The following is an 8,508-nucleotide window of genomic DNA, read 5'->3' on the forward strand; positions in this document are numbered from 1 at the left end:
CCATTCCATCAATTTGAAAAACTGAACAAAGTTTGATTGCTTATGCTGTTATGCATATCAAGTGTTTGTGTTAATGCCATTTTTATTTTGGGGTTTTTTTTTACAGCAAGGTTGTGTGGTTGTCCTTTGATCAAGTGTTGACGGTGATTTCTCAGAAGAACCATTCACAGAGGCTCACCAAGCACCAGGTATTTGCCTTGCGTTTTGTTTAAATTTTTTAATTAGCTTTGAATTTTGTTCCTGTTCATTCATCATGCTACTCTGTTGTTGATACATTGCACCAGGTTTCTCCAACTTTAACTATGGTTCATTCACTTTATACACATGCTAGAAAACCACATGATTTTACCCTCTTATTCAACTTTAATTATTCATCTCGACTAACATTGGATTCTATTTGTACTCTATCAGAACTTCAATCTTTTGTTTTTCTCTGTCTTGATGGGTTCAATTAAAGCTCAAAATTACATAATTTGTCTGCATATTACGTATAAAAAAGATTGTTCCCATTGCATTGATCCCAAACGTGCAATAACTAACTGAAATGAAACTGTTGGTGAAATCAAATCTCTAATTAAGCTAAGTTTGCTTTGTTATTACGTTCCATCAACTTTGAAGATAGAACTTCTTCTCTGCAATAATTAACATGGAGTTTCAGTCTCCTCCAATTCCAAAGCTCTACCTTCTTTTATGCTTATCTTTCATCCTCTTACTTTCTTCTTTTCACGCTCATGCTAGTGGTTACAACTTCAGATTCTGTGGTATATATATTTCGCATCTTAGCTAGTCTTGCATAATATTAGTATTTAGCAAATGTTGCATGTGTTAGATGTTATTATTAGAATAAGATTTGAACTCTCTCTTACTCTACTCCATGTATTATTTGATATATTAGTTAACAGGGGAATTTGTGGTAGTTATGAGTATGGTGATTATGGTAGTTATGAAAATTTAATAATACTTGAAAAATATAGTTAAAATTAAAGTTATATTTTTTTATTATTTGACAATATTTTTTAATTTGATCATTCTTTATTTCTTCAAATTTGAGGTACAAGACAGTGATTTAGTGATGTGTTGGCTGTTGAGGTACAGGACAGTGATTTAGTGAATTTTGTTGATATGAAACAACTCAAAATGCTAATGTTTCTTTTTCCATTTTATTCTATAATTTTCTTTCTTTTGATTGGATTTCTAGATCTGAGATTTGAAATTCTGTTTGCTCTGTAAATTCTGTTGAGTCTTCTTGTTGTTGCTGTGGCTGAACATGAAAATCAAAAGTGGTTGTTGTTGAGCAGTTTGTTGTTGAAGTTCCTGATGAACCTGAACCTTGATTTGCAAATTGTTTTTCATAAAATTTTGCCAAAGATAAAATTTACTATTTATATTTATAGTCATTGAAACTATCCTAATTGTAATTGGGCTTGACCAATATTTTTACTCGCAACACTTAACTAAATTATTTAGTTCATGCAGTAATAGCTAGTATTGTAATTCATAGATATAAAATAGTAGAGTACGTAGCAGTAGCACTACTTGAGTGATATAAAATAGTATTGTACCTTCATGCCTATATATGATATAACACTGCTTCTCTCTCTTGCTGGATTAATATAATAATATAATATGCTACTTATGGTTAAGCAGACAGAAAGTAAAATAAAGTAGATAAACGAAGAATATTATATACACATAAGATTCCAAATGGTATTAAACTTTCTATATATGGCTAGATCATTATATCATATAAGTATGAAAAAGTAGTGCATTATCACTCAAGTAGCAGTAGCACTACTTTGACCAATCTGTTATATTAAATGCTTTATCTTTATTCAATATTTCCTTGGTTGCATTATCATGTCTACACAGAATATCAAACATCAATATGAGATTTAACATGTAAACAAATTGGTAACTTATCAATTCAGTTTGCTCTTTAGTAGTATGTATTTCTGCTTGTTGACATTTGAGATATTTGTTTTTGCCACTTGAATTATTCATTGTTCATCAATAATGAAACCTTGTAGCATGTTGATATAATTGTTATAGTGGTGTATATGTATGACTTTCAACATTATTTTATTAAGTACTTTATAGTTTTAGGATTAGCTTTTAGATATATTTTTATTAAATGCAATTCTGAACTTTTAAGCTGAGGTGTGGAATATGATAGCAAATGAAGACTTAAATATAGGATAGCAAATGAAGACTTAACTTGCTAGCTTCTATTTTCTTTAAACCCCTTTCTGAATGTGTAACAGAAGATGGAAGCTATTGCACTCTAAAATTAATAGGTTAAAAAAAGGGGATGGCTGAGATTCATGAGCAGAACTAGATATAAAATAAAATGCAGGAAATCAGGGACTAATTGTCTAATTTAGTTTACTAAACATATTCTGATGCTTGAGTGACTACTTTTTATAGGGATAAGGTAAAGTTCATGTTGAAGTTTTATTGGCTGCTGTTTCTTTGGATTAGTTTGTGTTAATTTTAGCATATTTGGCATCAAATTTTGAGTTACGTACACCTTGCTTTATATGCAGAGCAAGATGAATGAAAAGAGTAATATTGAAGCAGCAGGGATGTCCGCTAGCACTCAACCATCTTCTCCACCGTCAAGTGTTCGTAAGAATCGGTCAGCTGTCTGGGATCATTTTGATGTAGAGAATGCTATCGAGAAGAAGGCTAAATGCAAATATTGTGGTAGCTTAATACAATATGGGAATGGAACTAGCTCAATGGGTGGTCATTTGAGAAGATGCAAGCAAAATCCTAATAATGATTCGAACAAAAGAAGAAAAATGACGACCACACCGACTATAGATGAGCGTGGTGTTTTAAATTCACCCAGTGCTTCCAAATTTGACCAAGAGGAGGCTCGAAGGGCACTTGTGGAAATGTTTATTGGGGAAGAGCTACCATTTCGCTTCGTTGAAAGCCCGAAATTCCGAAAATTTGTGCATGCTCTACAAGCAAGATTCAAAGTTCCTTCACGGACTACATTAGCACGTGACATTGGAGCTCTTTATGCTGAAGAGAAGATGAAGTTGCAAGATTTTCTTTCGACAAATTGTGGTAGAGTATGTCTAACCACTGACACTTGGACTTCAATTCAAAATTTTACTTATATGAGTTTGACAGCACACTTTGTTGATTTGGATTGGAAATTACATAAAAAAATACTTAATTTTTGTCAAGTGACAAGTCATTCAGGAGAGGTTATAGGAGCAACAATTGAATCTTGTTTAAATAATTGGAATTTGAATCGGGTCTTTAGTGTGACAGTTGATAATGCCTCGTCTAACGATGTTGCAATTAAATATCTGAAGCAGCGATTGAATTCTTGGAATAGCATTATTTTGAATGGTGAATTTATTCATATGAGGTGTTGTGCACATATTATAAACTTAATTGTAAAAGAGGGGTTGAAAGAGATTGATGAATCAGTCTTGAGGATTCGTAGTGCAGTAAAGTATGTTAGATCTTCTCCATCTAGAGCTAGTAGGTTTCAAAAGTGTGTTGAACTAGAAAAAATCCAATATAAAGGCTTGCCTTGCATGGATGTTGAGACTAGGTGGAACTCTACTTATCAAATGTTAGAGGTAGCTTTGAAGCATCGCAAAGCATTTGAGTTGCTTGCTTTGAAAGATAATGCCTATATAGGAGAGATGAATGGAGGAAAAGGGAAAGGTGTTCCTTCTGATTCAGACTGGGAGTATGCTGAGTCCATTGTACTATTTTTGCGAGTGTTCAGTGATGCCACTATACGTGTTTCTGGTACCTTATATGTTACCAGTGATATGTATATGAAGGAAGTATTTGCAATTGGACGATTTATTCGTCATTCTTGTGATTCTGTTGATTTTAGTACTATGTCAATGGCAGAAAGGATGAGGGTTAAGTATGAGAAGTATTGGGGCAATCCTGATTCAGTGAATATGTTGTTATTGATTGCTATCGTACTTAATCCAATGCAAAAGATTGAGTATGTCAATTATTTCTTGGATTACTTCTTTGGAGAAGAAAAAGGAGGCGAATTGAAGTCAAAGTTGTCCAAGTGCATAAAGTTACTTTATCAGCAATACCAAAGTTCTGAGGAAGCAAGTGAAGCTGATACGCAAGATGTTCAAGCCAACAACATTAATACCGATCTTCATGGCATGGGCTTTTTTCTGCAAGCAACCGGTCGCAGAACAAATACAAGATCTGAACTTGATAGATATTTACAAGAAGAATGTGAGCCATACTCCCATAAGTTCGATATACTAAACTGGTGGAAGGTCAACTCAACCCGATTTCCAATTCTTGGAAATATGGCTCGTGAGGTATTGGCTATACCTGTTTCTACGGTAGCTTCGGAGTCAGCATTTAGTACTGGAGGAAGAGTCCTTGATCCATACCGCAGTTCTTTAACACCTAGAATGGTAGAAGCCTTAGTCTGCACAGGAGATTGGCTTAAGGAAGATCTTTTCTCTGCTTTAGATGATGATGGTGAAGTTCTTCAACAAGTTGATCAAGGTATAAAATTTGTTTCTTATTTTTTCTCATTTTATTTTATTTTTGTTTTTGTTATCTTTCTATTTTAGAATTTAGGTATTAGTTACCAATTAAAAGTTGTTGAATATAGACTTGATAATTAATTTGATTTCCTTTGTAGATATATTTTCCTCTAATGATGGTGCTTGTTCTATGGCGGCATCAATTGATAATCTTGATGATGACTAGGTATGCTTAATATTCTCATTTGGTTTAATACTTTCATTCAAAGATTTATTTTAAAAAATGACAAAGGTATATTTTGTTATTTGCAGATATATTTTTCTCAAAGGTTGTGGTTGTTTGATGATTTTGTTGGCAACTTGGCATCTTTGATATTTTGTTAGAGAGATATTTTGGTGGTATTCTTTTGATGTCTTGAGAATGATTAAATGTTATATAGATTAGCTATTGTCATTAGATTTATAAAGAACCAAATTCTAGTTGTAAGAACCTATACACTTTAAAATGACTTTAGTATTAATTTTACTTTTTAAAAACATTATGGTTTAAAAATTGAATTTCTAAAAACTGATTTTAAAAGTGGATTTTTTGTAAAAATATCTGGTTTAAAAATTGAATTTTTAAAAACTAGTTTTAAAATTGGATTTTTGGTTGAAGAAACTGGTTTTAAAACTGGATTTTCAAAAACTGGTTTTAAAACTGGATTTTGAGTTAAAAAATCTGGTTTTAAAACTGGATTTTATAAAAAAAACCGGATTTTAGATATGGATTTAAAAAAAACGAATTTAAAACCGGTTTACAAATAAAATCGGATTTAAAACCGGTTTGTAAATAAAACCGGTTTTAAAATTTAAAACCAGTTTAGAACCGGTTTTTGTTTTTCCAAACCGGTTTAAAACCGGTTTTGCTCTTCAATCCAGTTCTGGTTTGGTTTTCTAAACCATAAAACTGGTTTTGAAGTGAATCCAGTTTGGATTTTTAAAAATCCAAACCATGCCCACCCCTACCTATATAAACCCATCTTCACTCCTTCATTTTCACACAACCTAAACACTACTTCTCCCCTTTGACCGAAACACAAAGCCCCTCCTCCATCTCCTCTATTTCTTCTTTTTCTACTCTCTTCTTTCTTCTTTTGCTCGAGGACGAGTAAACCTTCTAAGTTTGGTGTGGTAAAAACATTGCTTTTTGTTTTTCCATAACCATTTATAGCATCTAAGGCCGGAGAAAACTCTAGAAAGAGGAAAGGGAAGGCAAAAGCTTCCACCTCCGAGTCATGAGAGATGGAGAGATTCATCTCAAGGGTGCATCAAGACCACTTCTATGAAGTTGTGGCCATGAAGAAGGTGATCCCCGAGGTCCTTTTCAAACTCAAAAAGAGTGAATATCCAGAGATCCGACATGAGATCCGAAGAAGAGGTTGGGAAGTTCTTACCAACCCCATTCAACAAGTCAGAATCTTAATGGTTCAAGAGTTCTATGCCAATGCATGGATCACCAAGAACCATGATCAAAGTGTGAACCCAGACCCAAAGAATTGGCTTACAATGGTTCGGGGGAAATGCTTAGATTTTAGTCCGGAAAATGTAAGGTTGACATTCAACTTGCCCATGATGCAAGGAGATGAACACCCTTACACTAGAAAGGTCAACTTTGATCAAAGGTTGGACCAAGTCCTCATAGACATTTGTGAAGAGGGCGCTCAATGGAAGAGAGATTCAAGAGAGAAGCCGGTTCAACTGAGAAGGCATGACCTCAAGCCCATGGCTAGGGGATGGTTGGAGTTTATCCAACGCTCAATTATTCCCACTAGCAACCGGTCCGAAGTTACTATAGACCGGGCTATCATGATTCATAGCATCATGATTGGAGAGGAAGTAGAAGTTCATGAGGTTATATCCCAAGAACTTTATAAGGTGGCGGACAAGTCCTCTACCTTGGCAAGGTTAGCCTTCCCATATCTCATTTGTCACCTCTGTAATTCAGTTAGAGTTAACATAGAGGGAGACATCCTCATTGATGAGGACAAGCCCATCACTAAGAAGAGGATGGAGCAAACAAGAGATCCCACTCATGAACATGAGGAAATTCCTCATCATGAAATCCCTGAGATGCCTCAAGGGATGCACTTTCCTCCACAAAACTATTGGGAGCAAATCAACACCTCCCTAGGAGAATTGAGTTCCAACATGGGACAACTAAGGGTGGAGCACCAAGAACATTCCATTCTCCTCCATGAAATTATAGAAGATCAAAGAATCATGAGAGAGGAGTAACAAAGGCAAGGAAGAGACATTGAGGAGCTCAAGCACTCCATAAGATCTTCAAGAGGAAGAACAAGCCGCCATCACTAAGGTGGACCCGTTCTTTAACTTCCTTGTTCTTTATTTTCCTGTTTTTCGAATTTTCATGCTTGTGTTTCCCTATGTTTGTGTCTTATGATCATTAGTGTCTTAGTGTCTATGCCTTAAAGTTATGAATGTCCTATGAATCCATCACCTGTCTTAAATAAAAAATTGTTCTTAGTTGAAAAAGAGAAGAATTGCATGAATTTTAAATTTTATAACAGATTAATTATTTTGATGTGGTGGCAATACTTTTGACTTCTGAATGTATGCTTGAACATTGCATATGTCTTTTGAATTTGTTGTTCATGAATGTTAAAATTGTTGGCTCTTGAAAGAATGATGAAAAAGGAAACATGTTACTGAGGATCTGAAAAATCACAAAAATGATTCTTGAAGCAAGAAAAAGCAGTGAATACAAAAAAAAAGAAGAAGAAAAAGAAAAAAATAATAAAATCATGATCCATGGCAAAAAGAGTGTGCTTAAGAACCCTGGACACCTCTAATTGGGGACTCTAGCAAAGCTGAGTCACAATCTGAAAAGGTTCACCCAGTTATGTGTCTGTGGCATGTATGTATCCGGTGGTAATACTGGAAGACAGAGTGCTTTGGGCCACGGCTAAGACTCATAAAGTAGCTGTGTTCAAGAATCATCATACTTAACTAGGAGAATCAATAACACTATCTGGATTCTGAGTTCCTATAGAAGCCAATCATTCTGAATTTCAAAGGATAGAGTGAGATGCCAAAACTGTTCAGAGGCAAAAAGCTACAAGCACCGCTCATTTAATTAATACTGATCTTCATAGATGTTTTTGGAATTCATTGCAAATTCTCTTCTTTCTATCTTATTTGATTTTTAGTTGCTTGGGGACAAGCAACAATTTAAGTTTGATGTTGTGATGAGTGGATAATTTATACGCTTTTTTGGCATTGTTTTTAGTATGTTTTAGTTAGTTTTTATTATATTTTTATTAGTTTTTATCTAAAATTCACTTTTTTGGGCTTTACTATGAGTTTGTGTGTTTTTCTGTGATTTCAGGTATTTTCTGGCTGAAATTGAAGGACCTTAGCAAAAATCTGATTCAGAGGCTGAAAAGGACTGCAGATGCTGTTGGATTCTAACCGCCCTGCACTCGAAGTGGATTTTCTGGAGTTACAGAAGCCCAATTGGTGCGCTCTCAATTTCGTTAGAAAGTAGACATCCTGGGATTTCCAGCAATATATAATGGTTCATACTTTGCTCGAGATTTGATGTCCCAAACCGGCGTTCCAAATCAGCTAGAGACTGCCCGGCGTTAAACGCCGGAACTGGCACAAAAGTGGGAGTTAAACGCCCAAACTGGCACAAAAGCTGGAGTTTAACTCCAAGAAAAGTATCTACACGAAAATGCTTCAATGCTCAGCCCAAGCACACACCAAGTGGGCCCGGAAGTGGATTTATACGTCATTTACTCATTTCGGTAAACCCTAGGCTACTAGTTCTCTATAAATAAGACCTTTTGCTATTGTATTTTCATCTTGGTTCTTCTGGTTCCCTCTCTGGGGCCAAAGCCAATGATCACCATTATCACTTATGTATTTTCAACGGTGGAGTTTCTACACACCATAGATTAAGGTGTGGAGCTCTGCTGTACCTCGAGTATTAATGCAATTACTATTG

General features: G+C 34.9%; 1 protein-coding gene across 1 annotated transcript; it reads left to right on the forward strand.

Annotated features, from left to right (window-relative positions):
* The first annotated feature begins 2,568 nt into the window (after window positions 1–2,568).
* On the forward strand, window positions 2,569–5,038 carry LOC112796748 (zinc finger BED domain-containing protein RICESLEEPER 2-like). The gene is made up of 3 exons (XM_025839340.3): window positions 2,569–4,518; window positions 4,658–4,725; window positions 4,812–5,038. The coding sequence occupies exons 1-2, from the start codon at window positions 2,583–2,585 to the stop codon at window positions 4,723–4,725; spliced, it is 2,004 nt and encodes a 667-aa protein (XP_025695125.3). The 5' UTR covers window positions 2,569–2,582; the 3' UTR covers window positions 4,812–5,038.
* The last annotated feature ends 3,470 nt before the right edge of the window (window positions 5,039–8,508 follow it).

This window comes from Arachis hypogaea, chromosome 4, assembly GCF_003086295.3.
Source record: "Arachis hypogaea cultivar Tifrunner chromosome 4, arahy.Tifrunner.gnm2.J5K5, whole genome shotgun sequence".
Taxonomy (NCBI): Eukaryota; Viridiplantae; Streptophyta; class Magnoliopsida; order Fabales; family Fabaceae; genus Arachis; species Arachis hypogaea.

Coding starts and splice junctions, on each gene's coding strand:
- LOC112796748 (XM_025839340.3), top strand. CDS start 2,583: ATGTCCGCTAGCACTCAACCATCTTCTCCACCGTCAAGTGTTCGTAAG. Junction 4,519..4,657: donor TCTTCAACAAGTTGATCAAG/GTATAAAATTTG, acceptor TTTCCTTTGTAG/ATATATTTTCCTCTAATGAT.